This window comes from Nyctereutes procyonoides, unplaced genomic scaffold (genome assembly GCF_905146905.1).
Source record: "Nyctereutes procyonoides isolate TBG_1078 unplaced genomic scaffold, NYPRO_anot_genome, whole genome shotgun sequence".
NCBI lineage: Eukaryota > Metazoa > Chordata > Mammalia > Carnivora > Canidae > Nyctereutes > Nyctereutes procyonoides.
In genome coordinates this window covers 26501483-26525511 of record NW_026575052.1, presented here as the reverse complement: position 1 = coordinate 26525511, position 24029 = coordinate 26501483, and the positions used below count along the sequence as shown (strand labels likewise).

Sequence of the window (24029 nt, the reverse complement as noted above, 5' to 3'; positions counted from 1 at the left end):
CTGACCAGTTTATCTAAGAATTGCCTCCTGGGCATCTCTGTTACATCCCTCCTTTTATTTTGGTCATAGCATTTGTCACTGAGGTTGTTTTTTTTTTTTTTCCTTCCCAGTCTAACATTTGTCACTCACCGTAGAAAGTAGGATCTGAGGAGCCTTGCCTGGCTTGTACCTGCTGTGTCCTCAAGGCCTGGGATAGGGCCTGACATTTAATAGGGGTTCTGCAAACACTGGCTGATGAACATAATCCGTGCAAGCCTCTAAGGCCTGAAGGGTGTGTGTGTGTGTGCGCGTGTGTGTTTCAGGGTGCAGGTGGATGGAGCAATGAAACGCTAACCCCAACGTCATCTCCCACCTGTGAGTGCTCCCCTGCCCCCGTCCCCGTGTGCCAGCAACTTCTAGGAGGTGAGATCCTCCCTTATCCCTGTATTACAGACGAGGAAGCTGAGCTCAGCGCGCTTCTCAGGTACGCTTAGTAGGTTCAGAAGTGAAAGCACGTCCGCTGAGGCACGCGCGGCCACGGCTGGCTGAGCCCGCCGCCCCGGGTGCCTGCGCCGGTCTCCCGGGGCCGCTCCGCAGTCGCTGCACAGGGCCGCGGACCTCGCTCTCGGGAGAAACTTCAGAGGCGCCCCAGAGACACCCAGGGGAGGGCCCGGGCTTGGGGTGACCGCTGGCAGGACGCGGGGGCCGCGGCCACAGCCTCGGCCACGGTGAGGAGCCTCCAGGACGGGGCTGCCCAGGCCGCGGGGCAGAGCCAGCTCCGCGACCGCGGCCCCAGGGCTCGAGGGGGGCCGGGCCAGCGGCGGGCGGGGGCGGGGCGGGGCGGGGGGGGCGGGGCGGGCTCGGCCGCACCTGGCGGCAGGCGGCTCCCCGCCCCGACGCCGCGCGTAGCTCGCCGAGCCCCGGGAGGAGCGGCGCGGCGGCCGGCACCCGGCGCGGAGCCGCCATGGCCGAGTTCCCGTCGAAAGTGAGCACGCGGACCAGCAGCCCCGCGCAGGGTGCCGGCGCCTCGGTCTCCGCGCTGCGCCCGGACCTGGGCTTCGTGCGCTCCAGCCTCGGGGCGCTCATGCTGCTGCAGCTGGTGAGCGCGCGGGCCGGCGGGGGGCACCGGGAGGGCCGGGGGCCGGGGGGGGGGGCGGCGGGGGCACCGGGAGGGCCGGGGGCCGGGGGGGGGGCGGCGGGGGCACCGGGAGGGCCGGGGGCCGGGGGGTCCGGCGGGGGCACCGGGAGGGCCGGGGGCCGGGGGGGGGCCGGCGGGGGCACCGGGAGGGCCGGGGGCCGGGGCCGGCGGGGGCACCGGGGCTGCCTCCTTCGCTCCCGGCACACCCGCACCGTAGGCTCCGCCGCGCCGTCCCCGGGGCGCCTCCGGGACGCACGCCCTCGACACACCCCGGGGCCCTCTCACCTGGCGACGTCCGCGATGCCGCGTTCGGGGTGCCCACGCTCGCTCGCCCGTCTCCCCTGGGGCGGTGGCGGGAGGCCGGCCGAGGAGCGCCGCGGACGCACGGTCCCGGGCTGCTGCCCCCCTGCGCAGGACAGTGCCCGCAGCCCTCTAGGGCACCCAGCCTGACCGGGGCAAAGTCCGCCCCGAGCGGCTCCGCTTGCCCAGGCCCAGGACAGTCCTTGCCCAACCGCAGGGCGCATCGGTTGCGGCGCGCACACGTCGGCGCGGCCCCGGGGGCTCCTGCGCGGGGACCGGGCTTTCCTGGCTTCCACTCGCTGCTCCGCCGGGCTCCCGCCGGCTTGGCCGGTCCCGCGGGCCGAGATACGGCGCCCAGCGCGGGCGGGAGGGGCTTGTGGGAGTCAGAGGCAAGGCCCCGAAGCCTCCAGACCCTGTGCGGCCCCCAGCAGGGACACCCCTCCCCCCACAAGCGGTTCGGGGCCTGGCGGTGTTCGCTCTCTTCCCGTAGGGCCTCAGGTGGAGTCAGGAGGCCGGGCCGCCCTGCGAGGCTTCCCCAGTAGCCGAGGGTCCAGGGACCAAGTGGGAACTGGAGGTGGGCCAGGGTCCGTTTCCTCATGGGGCCTCTCCGCCGCCCCGCGCCCGCCCGACCCTGGCTTGCCCGCCGGGCTGGAAGCCTTCGAGCGCGGGTCTCCCCGGGCTCGGTGCCAGCCAGCTCCCTCTCCGGATCTCAGATCGCGCCCTGGGGGCCCCTCTCTCACCCCAGCCTCAGGCTCTCTCCCAGGGGTTTGTTTAAGATGTAGATTCTGGATCCCCACCCCTGGAAAAAATGTGGAATTGGAATTTGAATCTCAGGAAGGGGCAGCGCAGGAGTCTACATTTGTAATCTTCCGCCAGAGGTGTTTGGCAGATTCTCCCGGGTGGGTGCGAGGTCCGGTGGGGGCCTGATTTAAATCTGCAGGTAGGGGGATCCCTGGGTGGCGCAGCGGTTTAGCGCCTGCCTTTGGCCCAGGGCGCGATCCTGGAGACCTGGGATCGAGTCCCACGTCGGGCTCCCGGTGCTTGGAGCCTGCTTCTCCCTCTGCCTGTGTCTCTGCCTCTCTCTCTCTCTCTCTCTCTCTCTCTGTGTGACTATCATAAATAAATAAAAAAAAAAAAGGGACAGCCCTTTCATTAAATCTGCAGGTAGGTTGGCCCTGTGGGGAGCGCGTGGCTGCTGTGCTGGGCCCCAGGACCGGGTAAGGCACCTGCAGAGCGGGAAGGGAGCCTCAGGCCCTGGGCTGAAAGGCCTGCGGAGAGGAGGATGGTTTGGGAGTCCAGGGAGTTTCCTGGAGGAGAGGAAGCTTTTGACTTCAGGGAACCCTGTGACAGAAAAAGGGCAAGGGTGTTCAGGGGCGGGGTGGGGGGTTGCTGTGTGAGCCAGGCCTTGGCGATGGGGATGGGGATGGGGATGGCGATGGGGATGGGCGAGTGAAAAGGAAGTTGAGGGGATCAGGTTGGCAAAGCTGAAGTTGAAGCCGGTATTTGTGGTGGTCAGAAGCCGAGGGCCTGGAGTGCCGCGGGGAGAGAGGGGGGCCTGTTCTCTTGGCATCCTGGGGCTTTTGGAACAGCAGAAAGATCTCTCGGGCTCTGTGGAGGACGGTGGGGTGGAGGCCAACGCTTAGCTCTGGGTCAACCCGAGCCCCTGATTCTTTTGCATTTGAACAGTGCGCACTGGAGTTGAGAGTAAGAGGGCCCTGCTGGGTCCCGCCCAGACTTAGGCAGATCCTTATAGGGGAGGCTGCTGTTTCTGATTTGGGGGTCCCTATGGACCCAGCAGCCCAGTCCTGAGCATCTGGATTCCATTGCACAGATATCAACCCTGAGGTCTACACAGGGTGTAGGACTTGCCACAAGGCCTGTGGGGGAAGCTTGGCCCTTAGATCTCCAGACTCCCAGGGCCTGGGTGTGAGTGGGGTGGCCTTCCTTTGCCCCCCTCCTCCCCTGCAGTGGTTTTGGGGCTCGGGGTGAGGAGATGAGAGTCTCCCATCAGAGTTCTGAAAGCCTGTGCCTTTTAGTGCCTTAACCTTCCTACTTGTGGGAGAAGCTGCTTCCGGAGCTGTTTCTCTGGCAGTGGACAGTTCCAATGGACACCTTCCTGGTTCCATAGGGGGCTTTACCCCAACAGGCACCCCCATCTCCTGGGAAGCCATAAAGCACCCACCAGTCAGGTGCGAAGTAGGCTCCTTGCCCTCTTTGGCAAGGGCTTTAGATTCTCTTATTCTCCCCATTTTACAGGTGAGGAAACAGGTCAGTTCTTTGCTGAGAATCGCACTGTGTGATAGAGCTGGGATCTAAGCCCTGGGTGGTCTGATTTTTCTGGCCCATGTTCTTTTTTTTTTTTTTTTTTAAGATTTTGTTTATTTATTCATGAGAGACACAGAGAGAGACATAGAAGGAAAAGCAGACTCCCCACAGGGAACGCGATGTGGGACTTGATCCCTGGACCCAGGATTACACGCCCTGAGCCAAAGGCAGATGCTCAACTGCTGAGCCACCCAGGCATCCCCTGGCCCATGCTCTTAATTACCACAGTCAACTGTGCTCCCACAGGGCACAGGGTATGATGCTTTTAAGAGAGTGGTGGAGTGGTGGTCCCCACCCCTCTCCCCCCAGGCCCAGTACCTACTCTCCAGGAGCTCTTGGTCTGAGCGAGGTACCCAGAGGATGAGCTTTCTTCTGCACAGGGATCAGGGAAGCCTGCATGGAGGAGGCAGTAAATAGAAAAATGAAAGCTAATTCTCTTTTGTTGCCCAGAGGATTTGGTGAAGTGTTCCAGATGTGGTGGGAGGAGGGAGGTGGGCTGGGCATAAAGGCCCCATCTTCTTGGGAAGGAGATGTGTTCTTTGGTATTAAATGTGTCCTGAAGAACCAATTTCAGTGTTCAGTGATTTATCACTCCCTGCCACCTCCATCTGGTTCCGGAAAGAACATTACATGGAAGGTGATATTTAGCTACATACAACAGAAGTTAAATATTTTTAAGATTTCATTATTTGAGAGAGAGAGAGCACAGAGGGGCAGAGGGAGAAGCAGATTCCCCCGTGAACAGGGGACCCAATGTAGGCTCGGTCTCCAGACCCAGAGATCATGACCCGAGCCGAAGGCAAATTTTTAACTGACTGAGCCACCTAGGCACCCCTGTCATAATATATTTCTAAAAGTTGGTGGTATGTGTGTAGGAGGGGGAAGGATTGACTTAAAGAGATCATTGTACTGGGAATCTATAGCAAGTTTAAGGCTGTTTCCTAGCAGTGTAGGCAAAAAGGGAAACATGATGAATTTATGCAGCTAGTATCTAAAAAGCAAGCTAGCAAATTTGATCTAGAGACAACTCTTTTGGTCCTAAAAAATCTGGAGGCTTTAATGCTGCAAATCTTTGTGTGGTGGGGGGGTGGAAGGAATCTTGTGGAAGGTGTGGTTAACTGGTGCTTATGGCCCTGGGGAAAAAGATTATTTTACCTGGGTTTACTGGTGAGAAGGGAGGGAGGAACTTGTATGAGGTCCCACCTGGTAGTGAGGCCATCAGAATTTACACTTAGATCCAAAGCCTGGCTCTAGCTCTGCCTCTTTTGTTTTTGTTTTTTGGTGGACGTTGGGGGTTCCTAGGGTGCTTTCGAGGGGCCACTGAGGGAGGCTTCTTGACAGAAGTGGGCTCTGAAGGGTTTACTTACAAGGGAAGGGAGTAGTGAGAAGAAGGTTCTAAATACCTGAATCTCAGAACAGATTGTGTAAAAGCTCTGCGGCCTCAGGCATAGCAGCCCATATAATTGGTCCTTCGTGCAACAGGCGCGTCAATGTTTGGCTCTTTCTATCCTTTTTGCCACACCTCCTGGGGTTGGGGGTGGCCACACAATTCCCACTTTGCAGGTGAATGGGCAGATACTGGAGGCTTCACCTGCCACTAGATCACAGTGATCCATGGGGTGACGCAGAGAGTATTGGTGGGAGCACTGGCCTGAAAGCAGAGAGCCTTGGGTTCCAATCCTGGCTGCCCCTTCCTGGCTGTGACGTTGGGTACCTTCCCTAGTATTTAGAGTCTCCGTTCCCTTGTCGGTTAAATAGTGATAAAGGGATAGTGAGGAATGGAACGTGGTGCTGTAAGGGGCTTAGTGCAGCATGTGTTGGAATGCAGGGCAGTTAGGATTCACAGAGCCATAGTAACCTAGGGTTTCTTATGCTTGCTCGCAGAGATCCCTCGAGCTTGCATGCTTCTCTAGACAAGGAACTCAGTCTCTCTCAAGGCTGCTGCACCATCCCTGTGAATTTAGGAGGATTAGAAAGCTCTCCCTTGTGGTAATCCTGGCTTTGTCCCCAGCAAACACTTAGGTCCTTTGTGGGGGTCAGGACAAGGCCTGCAAATCACCTCTGACCTCCAGAAAGGGGCTGCCCAGATGAGGTTGTTGGAGTCCCAGAGGTGTGAGCAGAGGTCAGCCCCATTGGAAGCGTGGTGCTGGGGCCTCCCACGGCTTTCCTCAGCACTGAGATGTGTGGGTTCAGTCTTGGGTGCAGCATTCCAGGCCCTGCAGGCTCACCCTCCACCTCCCTGGGTGGGGGGAACCAATGCTTTGTATTGTTAGCTCCACCTACACACCCTGCTGGTTGTGGCCAGGAGAGAGTTGAGTGTTTGGAATAAACATGTGAACACATTCTCCTTAAAAAAATGAAAACCTTTTACAGATAAGGCTAAAGTTATTCTTGGATCACTTGCTCCTCTCTCCAAGGGGACCACTGTTGGGAGTTGCCAGTTCTTTTTCCTGTGTATTGTTAAAAAAAAAAAAAAAAAAGTGGATGGTTTTATTCTCCTTTGTTCAGCACATTGCTTTTTCTTTTTTTTTAATACTTTTTTTAATTTTTTAATTTATTTATGATAGTCACAGAGAGAGAGAGAGAGAGAGAGAGAGAGAGAGAGAGGCAGAGACACAGGCAGAGGGAGAAGCAGGCTCCATGCACCGGGAGCCTGATGTGGGATTTGATCCCAGGTCTCCAGGATCGCACCCTGGGCCAAAGGCAGGCGCTAAACCGCTGCGCCACCCAGGGGTCCCCACATTGCTTTTTCTTAACACTCAAGGCACCTGAGACCTCTTCTGTTATACAGAGGTGTGTCCCTCCCTGTTAACTGTTTCAGGGCATGCCCTCCTATCACTGTCGTCTCCCCAGGTCCGGTAGCCCTTTCTCTATGGATGTGCACATTTTTAAAAAATTTGTATGCTTTGAGAAAATTAAACAGACACCCAGCAAAACGTTCAAACGATATATGGGGTAATCAATGCAAGTATAGTCTCTCCCCTCCCTGACCATCCCCGAGGCAGGCACCTGAAGGCAGCATTCCAGGCTGAGTCTAAGCATTTTTCTGCACGTAACCCCTATCCTCACTTAGAAACCACAGATGGAACAGCCTGTGCCTGGCACCCCTCCCCTCCCCCTGCCAAGCTTTCCCCCCTTCACAGCACACCTGGGGATGTTCTACATCAGCACACACTGTGCTGCGTGTTTCTTTCTTTTTCTAATCTTTTATGTTCTTAATTTCTTTAATAGGTAATATATTTACTACGGTTCAGAATAAAACAAGCTGGGAGGAAGCAGGGTGAAAAATCTCTGTCCCTTCCTGTTAGAGTTGCTCCACCCCAGCCCACTCTGGTTTCCCACGTACCATTCCATACTGGCTTCTCTCCACTTCATCCGAGGGATGCGGTCCCTCCATCCAGATCCTTCTGCACCTTCTCCTTTTTCACTTAGAAATGTGTCTTGGTAGGCTTTCTGTCTCCGTACTTGGGCATAGAGCACGATTGCTTCTGTCTTCGGGCTTCGCAGGGGTCCATCGTGGGGCCACCCTGTGACTCGTGGCCTGTCCCTCTGTGGACAGACACTGGGGTTCCCACTCCTGCTGTTGCGCGCCCTGTTGCCGTGAACGATCCCACCCAAGCCACTGAGGGCATCTGTACTGTACATTTCCAGAGGTGGGACTGCTGGCTCAGGGTATGTGTGTTTGTGATTTTGATAGAGGTCGCCAGACGCCCTCTGTACGGGTCACCGGCATGGTGAACTAAGCACCTGCTCCCTACCCCTCTGATAGCGCGGGGTGGTAGCATTTCTATTGTGAGTGAGGTTGGCCTTTGAAAAACATGTTTAAAAGCTGTTTGTATCTCATTGTCTGTATTCTTTCTCCATTCTATGGAGTCGTAAGTCTGTCTTATCAATTGCTGGGACCTCCAGATGATTTGCAAGTATTTTTTTCCTCATGTTGTTTTTGACTTTGTTCACGGTAGTTTTTTATGCCATGCAGACTTCTTGTCTTGTTTTCTTTTTTTAGTTTTCCATCAGCATTTTATTTGTTTATTTATTAAAGATTTTATTTGAAAGAGAGTAAGAGAGAGCACCAGCAGAGGGAGGGGCAGAGGGAAAGGGAAAAGCAGGCTCCCTGCTCAGCAGGGATGTGGGCTGAATCCCAGGACCTTGGGATCCTGACCTGAGCCAAAGGCAGATACTGAAGCCTACTGAGCCACTCAGGTGTCCTAGTTTTTTTTTTTTTTTTTTTTAATTTTTTTAAATTTTTATTTATTTATGATAGTCACAGAGAGAGAGAGAGAGAGAGAGAGAGAGAGAGGCAGAGGGAGAAGCAGGCTCCATGCACCGGGAGCCCGACGTGGGATTCGATCCCGGGTCTCCAGGATCGTGCCCTGGGCCAAAGGCAGGCGCCAAACCGCTGCGCCACCCAGGGATTCCCCGGTGTCCTAGTTTTTAATTGAAGTACAGTTGACACACGCTGTTTTGTTTTGTTTTAAGGATTTTCTTTTTTTTTTAAGATTTTATTTATTTATTCATGAGAGACACAGAGAGAGGCAGAGACACAGGCAGAGGGAGAAGCAGGCTTCTCAGGGGGAGCTCGATGTGGGATTTGACCCCAGGACCCTGGGATCATGCCCTGAACTGAAGGCAGCCGCTCAACCACTGAGCCACCCAGGTGTCCCTGATACATACTGTTACAGTAAATTATGATATATTTGTACCATTGTACAATGGTACAATGTACATTGGAGGTCCTCGCTATGGGGCTCTGAGGGCTGCTGGACTGCCCAGCTGCTCGGGTAGGGGTGCAGAAATCTCTTCCCTCTCTAGGAGTTAAAAATCTCAGATCCTAGACTCAAGACTGAGGAATAACAAGAAATGTTGACAGGTCACATTTGGAAAGCATAGCAGGTGAATCATATCGGCAAATCATGCAGTTTGTAAAAAAGATTGTCTTACCCTCAGAAGACAGGAAGGCAGCTCCCTATGTAATGAGGGACAGTCTCCAGGCTGTATGGTTAAGTGAAAAAAACAAGGTACAAAACTGTGTGTAGAATACAATCCTTTGTATGGGAGAAATACAGAGAGACCATGTACAGACAGAGCTATCTAAAGAGTGTGTGTGTGCGTGCATGCACACACAGTCTCTGGAGAGAGGCTAAGAAACCACTCTTGGCTGCGTCGGGGGAAGAAATTGAGTATCAGGGGAGGAGGGAGACATGATGAAAGCACCATTTTGTTACCTACCATGTCATACAGATAACATATTTCAAAAATAAATGAAATGGCTTATTTAAAAATCTTTCAAGTACTTGAAAATACAGAGTAAAAATATAGTACAGGTAGTTTGTGGATATGGCAAAAAGCATGAAGGTGGTATTCAAAGGCCCCTCTGGCCCGGATTGGGGAGGACACTTGTCCGTGAACACACAGCAGCAAGCGGTAACCGTGAAGTCAGTGCTACTGGCTGGGTGACCTTGGGTGGATTCCTTAATCAGGTGTAAATAGAGGCTACAGAGCTGTCCACGTATGGTGGATGGTTGCTGTTCCTGTATGTGCGGCAGGGTCAGGTGTTGGTCCTTGCATGGCAGCTGGTGAGTTGTCGGTGATGGAATTCAGTGAGGGTTGGGCCCTGATTTCCTGCTCATAGACAGTCTAGGGGAGCCCCGGGGTGCTGCCCGGTTCCCACGGCCAATGGGATCCTGCCTGGTGGGCAGGGAGGGGTGAGCTCTTTTCCTTAACAGCCCAGTGAGCTCGGCCCTGGATATTAACAGGCCCTTCACTGTTAGTCTGGTTGGCCTGTCATATTTGCCCAGGGGGAGAGGCCAGGGTGGTACCCCAAGGTCTCACAGGGAGCTTAGGGTAGAAAGGTAAGTGCTAAAGGTTAGGCAGGGGGATCCCTGGGTGGCGCAGCGGTTTGGCGCCTGCCTTTGGCCCAGGGCGCGATCCTGGAGACCCGGGATCGAATCCCACGTCGGGCTCCCGGTGCATGGAGCCTGCTTCTCCCTCTGCCTATGTCTCTGCCTCTCTCTCTCTCTCTCTCTCTCTCTCTCTCTCTCTCTCTCTCTGTGTGTGTGTGTGTGTGTGTGACTATCATAAATAAATTAAAAAAAAAATTAAAAAAAAAATAAAAGTTAGGCAGGGCTCAGCATATGAGCTGCTAGGCTGCTAGGCAACCGACCTGGGCCTGTACTAGGGCTATTCCAGCTCTAATTTGGGTGTGGGGAGTCTGACATTGGATGATTTGCCACCCCGTATGAGGTTGGCCAAATGGGGTCACCTGTCCTTCCTTAAAGTTAAGATGGGGCAGGGCTTGCTCATGGTCACCCACAACAGTAGTGCCAGAATCAGATCTCAAGCCAGCATCTAGGGAAGCATGCTTCCTTGAGCAAAAAGACGTTCACGTGAGGCTCTCCCCACCACCCCTATTCTCTAGCAGGTGGAGGCCAGGCCTCACGGGTTTGATGACGGTCCATGTGCTCCCAACAGCCAGCTCTCTCCGGAAGACCAGTGGCTGGACTGGGACCTGCTTGTGGTGCCAGCCCCTCTGCCCAGGTCCTAGGGGGAGTGTCCCCACCTGTAACGTGGAGACCCTTCTTCCTCTGGGCGGCTCCATCGGCTGGGACACAGCGCAGGGAATGGGAACTAGCCGGGGATATGCAGAAGGCAGTCTGAGCTTCACGTTGGGAAGATTTTTCTAAGACTCTAAGGGAGACCACAAAGTAACCAGGTAGCAGTAGGCTCCTGGACATGCAGGGCGCACACAGGTGCTGGAGGTCCTCGCTATGGGGCTCTGGGGACTGCTGGGCTGCTCAGCTGCCCGGGTAGGGGTGCAGAAATCTCTTCCCTCTCTAGGAGTTAAAAATCTCAGATCCTAGACTCAAGACTGAGGAATAACAAGTAATGTTGACAGGTCACATTTGGAAAGCATAGCAGGTGAACCAGGCCCTGAGCTGGCGTTTCCGTCCTCACCTTTCTCCCTGCAGCAGCCCAGGCTGGGAGCTGCGTGTGCGTGTGCATGTGCGTGTGAGTGTGTGACTGTGAGGACTTGGCTGCAGGCTTCCTGTTTCACTCCGAGGGTCTATAACGGTGCCGGGCACCCTGCAGGCCCTCAGGAGACTTTGTTCAATAACCAAATGACTCTCCCAGCCTCCTTCTCTGTGAAAGGGAGGCTGAGAGGAGTTAAACCTGTGCCAGACCTGGAGCCGGGAGGCAGCCCCCAGGACTCCCCAAGTGTCCTGACTCCACAGCGCGGGAATTCCAGGGAGCCTCCCCGCCCCCCCGCCCCCCTGCAGCCTGCCGCCTCTGCACAGGGAGGGGGTGGTTGGTGTGTGGATTTGTTTTGACCAGTCCAGGCGCCTGGAGCCTCTGTCCCCTGCGCCTTTGTCTCCTGTGACACAATGGGTGTCTTTTTGTCCCCATAAAGTCCCTTTCACTGTAGGGAGGCCTAAGGCGGGGGTGGAGGCTGGGCCTGGCCAGGCCAAGTTCAGAGTGTCCTCAGCTGCCCAGATGTGTCCCTGTGAGGGGGAACCCCAGAGGGTTTGTGTTGCCCTGGGCCTCCAGTTTCCTGGATGGTGCAGTGGGGAGAAGGGAGTTTTGGGGCTTTTGGGTGAATCCCATCCTCACATTGTCTCCAAAACCCTTGGGTTCATTGCCCAACATTTAAAAAGCTGAAGATTTCACATACGAATTCGGATTTCTAGTGTCTCTTGAAAAATTAGAAGTCCTGGCTGCCCCAGGCTGCATTACCCTGATGCCAGCAGACTACTCTCAGCTCTGCAGTCCCTGTCTGGGCCACCTTGACCATTTCTTTCTTTCTTTCTTTCTTTCTTTCTTTCTTTCTTTCTTTCTTTCTTTCTTTCTTTTCCTTTCCTTTCCTTTCCTTTCCTTTCCTTTCCTTTCCTTTCTTTCCTTCCTTCCTTTCCTTCCCTCCTTCCTTTCCTTCCCTCCTTTCTTTCCTTCAAGATTTTATTTATTTATTCATGAGAGACACAGAGAGAGGCAGAGACAGAGGCAGAGGGAGAAGCAGGCTCCATGCAGGGAGCCCGACATGGGACTTGATCCCAGGACCCCAGGATTGCACCCTGGGTCTAAGGCAGGCGCTAAAACTGCTGAGCCACCCAGGCATCCCTCACTTTTTCTTTCTCTCTTCCTTTCTTTTATTCTTTCTCTCTCTCTTTTTTAAAAAAGATTTTATTTATTCATGAGAGACACAGAAAAAGAGGCAGAGACACAGGCAGAGGGAGAAGCAGGCTGCCCACAGGGAGCCCAATGTGGAACTTGATCCCAGTACCCCAGGATCACGACCTAAGCTTAAAGGCAGATGCTCAACCATTGAGACCCCCAAGTCACTTCCTTCCTCCCTCCCTCCCTCCCTCCCTCCCTCCCTCCCTCCCTTCCTTCCTTCCTTCCTTCCTTCCTTCCTTCCTTCCTTCCTTCCTTCCTTTCTTCCTTCCTTCCTTCCAGGTTTTATTTACTTGAAGGAGAGAGAGAGAGAACACAAGCAGGGGGAAGGAGCAGAGGGAGAGGGAGAAGCCGGTTCCCCACTGAGCAGGGAGACCGATGCAGGGCTCAGTCCCAGGATCCCTGGATCATGACCTGAGCCAAAGGCAGACACTTAGCCCACTGAGCCACCCAGGCGCCCCCTTGTGACCCGCCTTGGCTGAGTTTGAGTCCTGTGTCAGCCTCCAGGCTCTTTGAGGCCCCTCTGGGAGATACATCCTCTATCCCCCACCACCGCCCAGCAGAGCCCAAGAGCCTTCCTAGCCTCTCCTGACCACTACAGCTGCTCAGTTTTTCCTTCGCGTCATTTTACCTGCAATGACACAGCTGTGAGGTGACCAGTATGGGTGTGCCCACCCAACTGTCTCACATGTCAGATAAAGAAACAGACCAGAAAGGTTGGCTGACTCTCCCAAGGTCACACACCAAATCCACAAGAGTGTGACCCAGCCCAGGAAGTGGAGAAGATCCCGAGAGTCAGCGTGACCATCTTTGGGCAGGAGAAGACTTAGCTTGGTGCTGGGGCTGGTGGGATCCCTGCCGCACCAGTGGGAGAGGGCTTGGCCCCCCCCGGGGGAGGTGTGCATTGAGGAATGTCAGGCCCAAGGAGAACACTAAGTGGAACCTGCTCCCATTGTACCGAGGGAAACCTGAGGCCTGAGGATGAAGTGTTCTGGCCAAGGCCCCTTGGCCTCTGAGGAACAGAGGACAGGCACTTCCAGTGCTCTAGCACTGGGCTGCCCTGCTGGGGCCTCCCCCTCAGATAAGCCCCGCTGCCTTGTGGCTGCCTTATCTCAAAGACGGGTGGGGCCCACTGTGGTGTGGGCCAGATGTGTCAGGCAGCGTGCCTGGTGCTAAGGTTTAGATACATTCTTTATCTCAGCGAGGCCTGGCACCCCTACCTCCATAAGCTGGGCAGAGGTTTGGTTTGGAAAACCCACATTCCAGCCTCTCGGGTTGATAATTAATTATAGTAGAATGTGTATTGAGTGGTAGGCCCATGTTGGGCATTGAGCAAATTCCCTCAAATTTTTTCTTTTTTTTTAAAGATTTTATTTATTTATTCATGAGAGACACACAGGAGAGAGGCAGAGACACAGGCAGAGGGAGAAGCAGGCTCCATGCAGATCCAGATGCGGGACTCCGGGATCATGACCTGAGCCGAAGGCAGCCACCCAGGAGTCTTCTCTTCTTTCTTTTTTCTTTTCTTCCTTTCCTTTCCTTTCCTTTCCTTTCCTTTCCTTTCCTTTCCTTTCCTTTCCTTTCCTTTCCTTTCCTTCCTTTCCTTTCCTTTCCTTTTCTTCTTTTCTTTTCTCCTTCCTTCCTTCCTTCCTTCCTTCCTTCCTTCCTTCCTTCCTTCCTTCCTCTTTCTTTCTTTCTTTCTTTCTTTCTTTCTTTCTTTCTTTCTTTCTCTCTCTCTCTCTCTCTCTCTCTCTCTCTCTTTCTTTCTCTCTCTCTCTCCTCTCTCTCTCTCTCTCTCTCTCTCTCTCTCCTTGACAGAGAGAGCGTGCACACAAGCAAGGGGGAACAGAAGGCAGAAGGAGAGGGAGAAGCAGACTCCCTGCCGAGCAAGGAGCCTGATGATGTGGGGCTCCATCCCAGGACCCTGGGAACATGACCCGAGCTGAAGGCAGCTGCTTAATGGACTGAGCTGCTCAGGTGTCCTTATATTACTTTCTTTAATCTCAGAACAGCCCCCATGAGATAGGCACATTTTGAAGACAAGGGTACTAAAGCACAGAGAAGTTCAGCAGCTTGCCTAGGTCACACAGCTAGTAAGTTGGCAGGGCCAGAGCTTGAACCCAGGGAGTTAATAAGCCAATCTTCCACCAAAACTGATGACAATATCACAGTTAAGTCCGATCACGACCTCCCATCTGCTGTCAAAGAATAGCTAAGTAAGACGTATTAGTTTCCTGGGGCAGCCATCACAAAATACCATAAACTGGGTGGCTTCAGACAATATTGTTTCACAGTTGTGGTGGCTCTGAAGGAGACTCTTTTCCATACCTCTCTCCCAGTTCTGGTCGTTGCCAGCAATCCTTGCTGTTCCTGCTGCTCACAGGTCACCTTCCCAGTGAGATCTTTCTTGGCCTCTTATCTAAAATTGCAAATGACCTCACTGCTCTGTCCCTTCTCAGCTGGATTTTTCACAATGCACTTCTCCGTGGCTCACTTGTATTCACCGATGTATTGGGCTTTTATCTGGGTCCCTTCAGTAGAGTGGGAGCTCTGGGAGAGCAGGGCTTTTTGTCGGTTTGGCTCCCACAGCAGTAGGTGCCCAGTACATTCTTACTCAATGAATGATCCCGGAGAGGTGCATCAGAGCTGCAAGGTGACTGTTCTGGTCAGAGGGCCCTGGGTCTGACCCTGGAGACAGGTGGCCTCTGCTCTCTGCCCTCAGTTACCCACGGCTGTCCCTGTCCCTCTGAAAAGTGGGGTTTACTCTTCTACAGTGGACCACACACAGGTCCTCTGGGCTCGTCTTCGGGCTAGTATGGCTGCACTGCAGGAGGGAGAGGAGGCTGCCCAGCCTTAAAGAGGGGTCAGCACAGCTGCCCTGTCCTGAACGGGGTCTCCCTGGAGCCCTGGGCTGGGGTTCTGTTCAGATTCTCGGGCCTGGGGGAGAGTGAACGGGGAAAACCGGTCTATCTGGTTCAGATGGAAGAATGGACCTTTCCTGGTTTGAGGCCAGAAACCGAGGCTCCCAGGACATGGGGCCAGGTTGACCAAGCCAGGAGGAACCCCAGAAATTCCTGCTGCTTATCCAGCAGCTTCATCTCTCAGGCTGCGCCTGCTGATCTGGAAACCAGGGCTGGGCTGGTGGGCAGGGCAGAGCCGGGACACAGCTGGCCTGTCTTCATCTTGCACACAACACTAGGTAACACTCAGTAGCCTGGGTTCCAGAGAAGGACAGATCTGGGTTCAAGTCCTGCCCTACCCTTTACCCACAGGTGACTGTGGGCAACCACAGACACATTTCCCTCTGAGCTTCTGTTTGGAAAATGGGGAAAATAAATAGTACCAACCCGTGAGCAGGGTCCTGGGGAAACTGAACCAGAAGGGGAAGTGCCTTACCTGAGGCCTGGCACAGAGCTGGAGGGCGTCCGCTGTCACTGCAGCCAAATCTGGGAGTAATCAAACCGATAATTGATGGATGTACATTAGGGTGAATCCCAAGTGGTCTTTCCTTGATTTTCCAGTCTGCACATTTTCTAACTTCCTTTCCAGTGGTTGGAACAGCATGTTGGCATGGAGTCCTGTAAGGGCCCTGCTTTATTTTTTTTTAAATATTTATTTATTTATTCATGAGAGACACGGAGAGAGAGGCAGAGACATAGGCAGAGGGAGAAGCAGGCTCCCTATGGGAGCCCAATGCAGACTCGATCCCAGGACCCTGGGACCACAACCTGAGCCAAAGGCAGATGCTAAACCCCTGAGTCACCCAAGAGTCCAAGGGCCCTGCTTTAAGTAGAAAGATGATTGTCCCTGACATGTCCAGTTCTCACCTGGGAGCATCCTGCAACGTGCTGCATTAGCAGGGTTGGTTCTCCTTCTGAGCAGTGACCTCAGCCGGCTCTGGGGGCTCTTGGTCCCCCTGATAGGTCCATTTCTGGCAGGGTGTCTTGAGGATGGATGGTAAAACTTGGCGCTGTGCTGAGACACCCCAGGTCTGGGTCCTCACTGGCAATGGCTCTCCCCACAGCTTGTGCCCCTGCAGGCAAAGCCCGGCTGCCTGTCCCACCTCCTTCACTTGTAAAATGAGCTGCACAGGCCACTGCCAGCCTGTCTCTGGTGGGTGGCATCCCTGCAGGCTCACCCTGCTGGGTGGGGAGGAGCAGGTGCAGATCTCTGGAAAGCAGAGTGGATGCCTTTCTTATTCCCCTGCCCTCTTCCACCATGGGCTGAGACCTGGATGGAGGGGGTAAGGCCATAGCACATGGACCCATTCATACCTGTTTCCTGTGCAGGGCATGTTTCTGACCCCCCACTTCAGGGATAAGGAAACTGAGGCTCATTAGCTCTGGGCACATATGTATTGAAGATATGTGCTATGTGCTAGTGACCAAACCCAACTTGGATTCCTCAAGGGACCCGTGTTCTGGTGGGGAGACTGGAGTGGCCCTGGGGGCACTGCACAGAGAGGGAGAGGTGCTGGCCCAGGGTCCCACAGCATGGGCAGGACTGAAGCCCAGCGATTGGCTCCCAGGCCTGGGGCTCCACCTCTCACTTCACGGTGGGAAGAAAGCCAGTCACACCCCTCTGAGGCCTCTGGTGCAGGAGGAGGAGGAAGAGGAGAAAGGAAGCCTGTCCCTAGGGATTTCTGGACTCCCACTCAGCTAACTAAGGTCATTCCTGCCCTGAGCCTGCACATACAGGGGGATGGGTATGGAAACATCCCTTTGATCCTTGGCAGGGGTGCTTGGGTGGGAGTGCCCAGCAGGTGCCCAGTGCTGGCTTTGCTTTAGGGCGAGCACAGCCCTCCAGGGTCTGGGGTAGGAGCTTTTGGTCAGGGGACTTTTTGTCTCCAGAACCAGCCGCCAGAGGTGGATCTTGCTCCTGAGCCGTTTCTCTGTGATCCATCTGATGCCAATGCTGGCTCATTCTCTGGCCATGGCAGGGTTACTGTGAGCCTTGCAGGCACATGCCTAGATGTCATCCACGGAAGAAGAGCCACAGTTCTTTTTGTGCATCTCTGTCAGCAAAGGAGCCTTCCTCCAAAGCCCCATGGTAGACCCTCTATGCCTCAGCAGCCAGACCTGAATCATGCCTAGCTCCAGAGACGCCCTTGTGGAGAAGGGAGGAGGCCCCAGCCTAGGGGGATCTTGGGCAGCCAGGAAGGGGTTGAACACTGTGGTGGAGGCTAGGATGGCTCCATGGGAGGTTGCTTGCGGGTCTCTCCCGAGTTCCCTGGGCCCTGCCTCAGCCATCCATTGCTCGGTCCCACCCTGTCTGTGCCGAATTCCCCGTGGCCCAGAGGGCTAGGGTGGGCAGTGTATACAGCTGGGAGAAGTAAAGGCAAACACTTCTCTTGTACCCATTTACATAAGTGAACTCAGGGGTCCTTGATGTGGCTCTGTGAGGTAGGTACGGTCATTATATACTCTTAGAGATTGAGGCACCAAGGCACAGAGAGGTTGTGAGCTTGCCCAAGGTCACACAGCCGGGAAGGGGAGCAGGATTTGACCCTGGGTAGTTGGCTCCAGAGTCTGTGCTATTAGCTGCTTTGCACACTGCAAGGATGCCACGTGGGAACTGTGTGAGACTCAAGTTTCACTTGTAAAGTGGGGATGGGAACAGAGGGACAATTGGGAGAGTCCGAGAAGGTTGGGAAGGGCTTGGTAGGATGGAAGTCACCCAAGGGCCCTGGGCGGGAGGAGGACACAAGCTGTTCATTTCCCCACCTCTGGAGCTCGGACTGTGTCCATCTGTCAAGGGTGTGCTGGTGACTTTATCTTCTTTCAGCAACTTTTACTGAGCTGCTGGCAGGGCCCTGATCCTGTCCTGTCCTGGCTGCCAGGATGCAGTCATGGGTAAGATGGTCATCGTCCTGTGCTCAAGGAACTCAAAAGTCAGTGGAAGGAAACAGAGTCCAGGTCCTGGGTGGTGGGTGCCTGGGGGGCCATGTGGACACAAAAGAAGGTTCCAGAACTCAGACTGGAGGATGAGGAGGGGAAGATGTCCCACAGCGTGCAATATTTCAGCTGAGCCCTAAAAGGAAGAGTTACCAGATAAGGGCTTGGTATACAGTGGTAAGCAGTAGGAGCCTGCAGAGGGAGCCCCCTGGCCTCCAGCCAGTGTGCCGGGAGCTCTGGGGGACTCTGGCCCTGTCTCGTCCACCAGGTGCTGGGGCTGCTGGTGTGGGCCCTGATTGCGGACACCCCGTACCACCTGTATCCGGCCTACGGCTGGGTCATGTTCGTTGCTGTCTTCCTCTGGCTGGTGACAATCGTCTTTTTCATCCTCTACCTGTTTCAGCTGCACATGAAATTGTACATGGTGCCCTGGCCGCTGGTGGTGAGTCTGGGCGGGGTGCGGGCGGGTGTTTCCAGGCTGATCCCTCTGCCTCTGGGAGCAGCTGTCACAGTGTGACCTTCCAGACACGAGAAGTGGCTGGTGGGGTTGGCCCTCAGCCAGCCTGCAGAGCCACGTGGGGGAGGGAAGACAGACATGGGCTTGGCTTTCTCCAGGGAAGGATGTAGAAGTGAGGGGGTCTTGGAGAGCCCACTGCATTTGGAATCTTGAAAGTGTTTTTCTTTTGGGGGTCGGGGAGGCGGTTGGGATTCGAACCTGTGTCGCAGGGGGGGTCTGGTGGACTCTGGCCGCTCTGGGCCTGGAGGCTGGGCCGAGCTATCAGGAGTTCCTAGGACGAGGCTGCTACAGCCCGGGAGAGGGTGGCCTCCCTGGTTGGTCGAGGGCCACCTCCCCAGGACACAGGGCAGAGCGTGTCCATAGGAAGTAGGCCGGCCAGACGCAGAAAGCTGCTGCGCTTTTTCCCTGACCCGGAAAACCCCTGCAGCTGGGGTCTGAGGCTTTCAGTGAGCAGCCAGGCCAGAGAGAAGCACATGATTGTGAAGACGAGAGAGGCTGGGACTAGGAGGCATTGTTTGGAATTCAATGACTGTTTAAACTGAGGAAACGTGAGTCATCCTTAAGACAGAACGGGTTTGTTAGGTCTTGACATCACTGGCAGGAGCCAGGCAGTGTTTGTGGTGGGCGCTAGGCTTGGAGGGAAGACTCTGGGAGGGAAGACTCTGGGATGAGGAGGGGGCGGCTGGACTCCCTGGCTGGGGTCCAGCCTCTGCCCCGTGTCCTGGGAGCCTCGAAGGAAGAAATCGCCCGAGATGGTGAGGCCTCGGTTTCTCCTGAACACAGATTTGGGGCTCTGGCCGCAGTGTTGTTGGAAGGAGACGCCTCTCCTGGGCCAGGATAGCAGGGCAATGTCTCTTACACTCCTGGGCCTGTTAGCAGGGGTAGGGAAGGCTTGCCTGCATCTAGAGACGACTGGGTTGGGATGGCCAGATTGGCACTTTCTGGAATGGGAGCTACCAGCCCCCTGCAGTAGGACCTGAACAAGGTTGAGTGAGTGAAGTAGGCCAAGGAGGGGTTCTGGAGAACCTGCACCCATCTGTCCATAGGGAACCACCTCTAGCCAGCTCCTGCTGTTGTTTGTGGGAGTACAGGCCCTTTGGTGTCAAATCTTAATATATTAAGATCGAAAGTTTTATATGAAATCTTCAGGTTTTCATAGGAAATCTCATTTTAGAATGTTGGTAATTCTTTTTTTTTTAAGATTTTATTTATTTGTTTGAGAGAGATAGGGCATGAGTGGTAGGGGTGGGGGAGAAAGCAGGCTCCCTGCTGAGCAAGGAGCCTGACAAAGGGGCTCGATCCCTGGACCCCAGGATCATGACTTAAGCTGAAGGCAGACACCAACCGACTGAGGCACCCAGGCGCCCCTAGAGTGTTGGTAATTAAAAAAAAAAAATCAACTCTGTAGGTTAAATCAAACATGCTTGAGGACCACCAGTTTGTAGTTTCTCTGTTAAGACTGTTTACTGGCAGGACGCCTGGGTGGCTCAGCAGTTGGACGACTGCTTTTGCTTCAGGTAGTGATCCTGGAACCCCGGGATCGAGTCCCACATTGGGCTCCCTGCATGGCATGTAACCTGCTTCTCCCTCTGCCTATGTCTCTGCCTCTCTCTCTGTGTTTCTCATGAATAAATAAATAAAATCTTTTTTCAAAAAAAAAAAAAAAAAAAAAGACTGTGTACTGGCTCCAGGAGCCAAGCTTTGGGGAAATGGGACTCGGGCGTGAGTGTCAGCCGACGGTCCTTTCTGCCAGTGTGGCCTAGAATCCCGCTGGGTCCTGACCCTGGCATTTGACTAGTGGCCTTTATCCTTGGATGTGGCCAAAAGGCAGACACAGATTTCTCCCCCTGAGGGCAGAGGGGGATGAGAAGCCTTCCCAGGGCGAGGCTCAGGACTAAGGCCTGCAGTGCCAAGAGGGAGGGCCACGTTTGCCCTGAGCCAGCCCTGGAGCTCTTTAGCTGGTGCTCTCAGAGATGGCCTTGGTTTGGTCTCCTGCCATTGAGAATGGGGTTTTGCCTCTTGGGATGGTTGCAGCCCCTGACCAGATCCTTCAGGCCTTCCCATCATTTCCCCTCCACTCTCAGCCTTAGGTGTGTTTACACTCCCTGCTCAGATGGCCTCTGGGTTGGCCCCAAGTAGTGTAGTGGGTAAGACCCATGTACCCATCCCCATCCTGGAGCCTCAGCCCGTTCTGGATACTAAGGGGGTGTGCTGGAGCGGGGAACCAAGAGGTTCCACACTTACTGGAAGAGTCTGCTGTCTTGAGCCTGTTCTCCCCTTCCCCCTGCCCCCCAGTTAATGATATTTAACGTGGGCGCCACTGTTCTCTACATCACGGCCTTCATCACCTGCTCTGCTGCCGTTGAGCTGACATCCCTGAAGGGCACCCGGCCGTATAACCAGCGTGCAGCTGCCTCTGTGAGTATGGTTCCCTGGGGTGCCCCTGGCAGTTATGGGGGGGACGGGTCAAACCAGGTCTGCACCCCTGGACTTCCACTGCTCTCTGGTCTGAGGCCATCACCTGCCACCTCTGAGTCATCTCAGGGGGGCTCAGGGACGCTTTGTCTTCCATGAGTAACAGTGAACCTGGAGGAACCAGAACACTTGGGAAATACTTGTGATGGGAAATGGAAGTTTGGGGTTCACTGTTGCACTTTGCTGGGAGCCAGGTGCTCCATTATGGATTTACAGCCCTCGCCCCGTTGGAGAATCTGTTAACAACTGCCTACCCTTTTTGAAAAGGACACATGCAAAACCTTTTGGTTTAAACCATTTGGGGCATTAAAAATAAATAAGTAAATAAATAAATAAACCATTTGGGGGATTTACAGGTTCTCTCAGGAAGCCCAAACATGAACTCCACAGCTAGTAGCCAGCAACATGCCAGTGACCCCGTCCACACCTGTCACGCCTCAGTCCTCGGGGCCCTGCACAGCCACTTCCTCCTGGACCCCTTGACTACTGTGAGGAGGACAGGGTCTGCCGGTCCCTCTGGACAGACAAGGAAACTGAGGCTCAGAGAAGTGACCACTCCAAGGCGCAGTCCCCAGGGTAGGGCAGGAGTGAGACCATGACTTGGGTTTGTTTCCTTAGCTTCGGAATGGGACTGCAGGGGCTAGTGTAGGGCACCTATGAATGAATTCCAGAAAATTCCTTGGGTACCTTTTGAACATTGCCTTTTTAAGATTTTATTTATTTGAGACAGAGCACGAGCAGGGGGGGAAGGGGGTGGGGCAGAGGAAGAAGCAGACTCCCCCATGAGCCGGGAGCCTGATGTGAAGCTCTATCCCAGGACCCCGGGATCACGACCTGAGCTGAAAGCAGATGCTCAACCGCTCAGCCACCCAGGCATCCCAGGGATTTAGCTTCAAAAAGACAACATTCAAAAAATAATAATAATAATAAAAACAAAACAAAAAAAGACAACATTCAGGGTTCAGTGGTTGAGCGTCTGCCTTTGGCTCAGGGCATGACCCCGGGGTCCTGGGATCGAGTCCCATGTCCGTCTCCCTTCAGGGAGCCTGCTTCTCCCTCTGCCTGTGTCTCTGCCTCTCTCTCTGTGTGTCTCTCATGAATAAACACATAAAATCTTTAGAAAAAAACTAAATCCCTGACGTGTGTACCCCTCGGCCACTCTTAGCACATTGTCCAGTTGCCCATATGCAGTCTGGCGTACCTTGCCTGCATGGTTAGTAATGGGGACCCCAGAAGCACCCCCCAAACACTTGCCGAATGAGTGTGTGGCTCAGTTGGAGCTGGTCGGCTGCCAGAGCACCTTGTTCTCATTAGCTTAGGGGTGCTATGCCGCGTTTTACCGCCTGTGCCAGACTGAGGCTGCCGTGCTCGTTATCATGGTCTCCCCCTGCCCCCCAGCACCACGCTGCTCACCAACTCAGCTTTGATGTCTTCTTCCTTTCAGTTCTTTTCGTGTTTAGTGATGATTGCCTATGGAGTGAGCGCTTTCTTCAGCTTCCAGGCCTGGCGGGGAGTGGGCAGCAACGCGGCCACCAGTCAGATGGCCGGTGGCTACGCCTAGACCACTGTGCCATGGCCCACCGTGGGACTGAAGGCTGCAGCCGGGTCATGGTGTGGGGTGACCTGCAAGTCTGAGGCCTGAGCCCTCTGTGGAGACAGCATGGAAGGGACTGCCCTGGCTCCATCCGCTCTGCTCGTCAGACTTGGGCTCACCTGGCACTCCTAAGGAATCGGGATCCTTCCTCTGGTTTGCCCCAAGTCAGATGGCACAGGGGCTGGAAAGAGGCCGGTGGCTGAGACTGCCTGCCCACCCCCTGTATTTAGTGGAAGGCGACTGGGGATACGGGACTCTCTGTGTCTCTGCTTTGTCCGTAAAAGGCTTCAGTGTCCAAGGCTGGGGCCCAGACTTCTCACCAACACTAAATACACTAACAAGGACTCCAGGCCTACAGCCCCTGACCCTCTGTAGAGTAAGCCTAACAAGCCACATGTATTTATCTTAGTCTTTGTTCCAGGACTGCAGAGCAAGTTTTTGAAACCGGTCTGATAACTTAAAACACTATTTTTTTTCTGAAGTAGGCTCCCTGCCCAGTATGGAGCCCACTGTGGGGCTTGAGCTCACAAACCTGAAATTGAGACCTGAACTGAGATCAAGTTGGCCACCAACCACCTGAGCCACCCAGGCACCACCCCCCTTAAAACACAGTTGACTTGACCCTCATCCAGGCCAGTGGGCTGTTTCAAGGGAGACATTTATGGAAAGAGGGTCATGATTTCTGACAACACGGTCTTCCTTTCCTGCATTTCAAATGTACTCATTATTTAAAGCAATCGGTTCCAAGCAACTTCTCAGTGATGAAAAACCCGGCCAGGTTTCCCTCCCTCACCCAAGCACTTGTTTATAATATTCCCTTTGGGGAAAGCTAATAATGTCGATGGCTTCCCTGACACTGTTGATGAGGCACCGGGGACATGAAGGAGGGAGGGAATCAAGCAAGGCCTTGCCTGGTAAGTTGTCCTGTGTTTAGTGGTGACTTTGTTCTTTGGAGCTTTTTGTTTGTTTGTTTTTTTTACAAAAATAAAGACAGAAGAACTTATTTGGAAAAGGTGTTGGGTAATCCTGGTTGTTGCTTATAAATTCTGGGAAGTGTCAGGTGTCGTAGTGCCAGCAGTTCCAGATGCCTGGAGGGGGCCAGTCTGGTTCTGGGGTCTCTGAGCTGAGGTGGCCCAACCCACTTCCTGCCGGGTGTCCTGAAAGATTTAGCAGCACCTTTTACTCTCACAAGGGTCTCAGTTGAACACTAAGCCACTAGTCACTCTAGCTTTAGGCTTGTTGAGTCCTCTTACTGGACTCAAGATTGTCCTCCCATCAGCTCCCTTGAAGATCTTGGTTAGTTCAGAGAACATATGTAATTAAAGCGCGTGGCCATACTTGATTCGGAGAGCCAGCAGTCAGCAGAGAGGGGAAATCTCCTGACTGAGCCCATGCTTTTGCAGCCACAGAGTAACACGCTTTGAATAACCAGCTGGAGGCATCACTGAGCACCCCTTGGTCCTTTTTTGACAACCTGGGGACATATAAATAAGGTGGTCTCCCCTTAGCCACGTACTCGCTTTCTGCGGTTTCAGTTACTCGCGGCCAGCAGTAGTCTGGAAGCAGATGATCCTCCTGAGAAGGCAAATAGCAATGTCCTGCTGTGCCCCAGTGCCTGCGCCCGCCTTCACCTTCCTGCAC

General features: G+C 54.3%; 1 protein-coding gene across 1 annotated transcript; it reads left to right on the top strand.

The window, feature by feature from the left end:
• Positions 1–867: 867 nt before the first annotated feature.
• Positions 868–23391, top strand: PLLP (plasmolipin). Its single transcript, XM_055332226.1, has 4 exons — positions 868–1078; positions 18071–18244; positions 20615–20737; positions 22239–23391. The coding sequence occupies exons 1-4, from the start codon at positions 944–946 to the stop codon at positions 22353–22355; spliced, it is 549 nt and encodes a 182-aa protein (XP_055188201.1). The 5' UTR covers positions 868–943; the 3' UTR covers positions 22356–23391.
• The last annotated feature ends 638 nt before the right edge of the window (positions 23392–24029 follow it).

Excerpts from the sequence above, each read along its gene's own strand:
- PLLP (XM_055332226.1), top strand. The coding sequence starts at position 944 with ATGGCCGAGTTCCCGTCGAAAGTGAGCACGCGGACCAGCAGCCCCGCG. Across the intron at positions 1,079-18,070 it reads CGCTCATGCTGCTGCAGCTG|GTGCTGGGGCTGCTGGTGTG; the intron begins GTGAGCGCGCGG and ends CTCGTCCACCAG. Across the intron at positions 20,738-22,238 it reads ACCAGCGTGCAGCTGCCTCT|TTCTTTTCGTGTTTAGTGAT; the intron begins GTGAGTATGGTT and ends TCTTCCTTTCAG.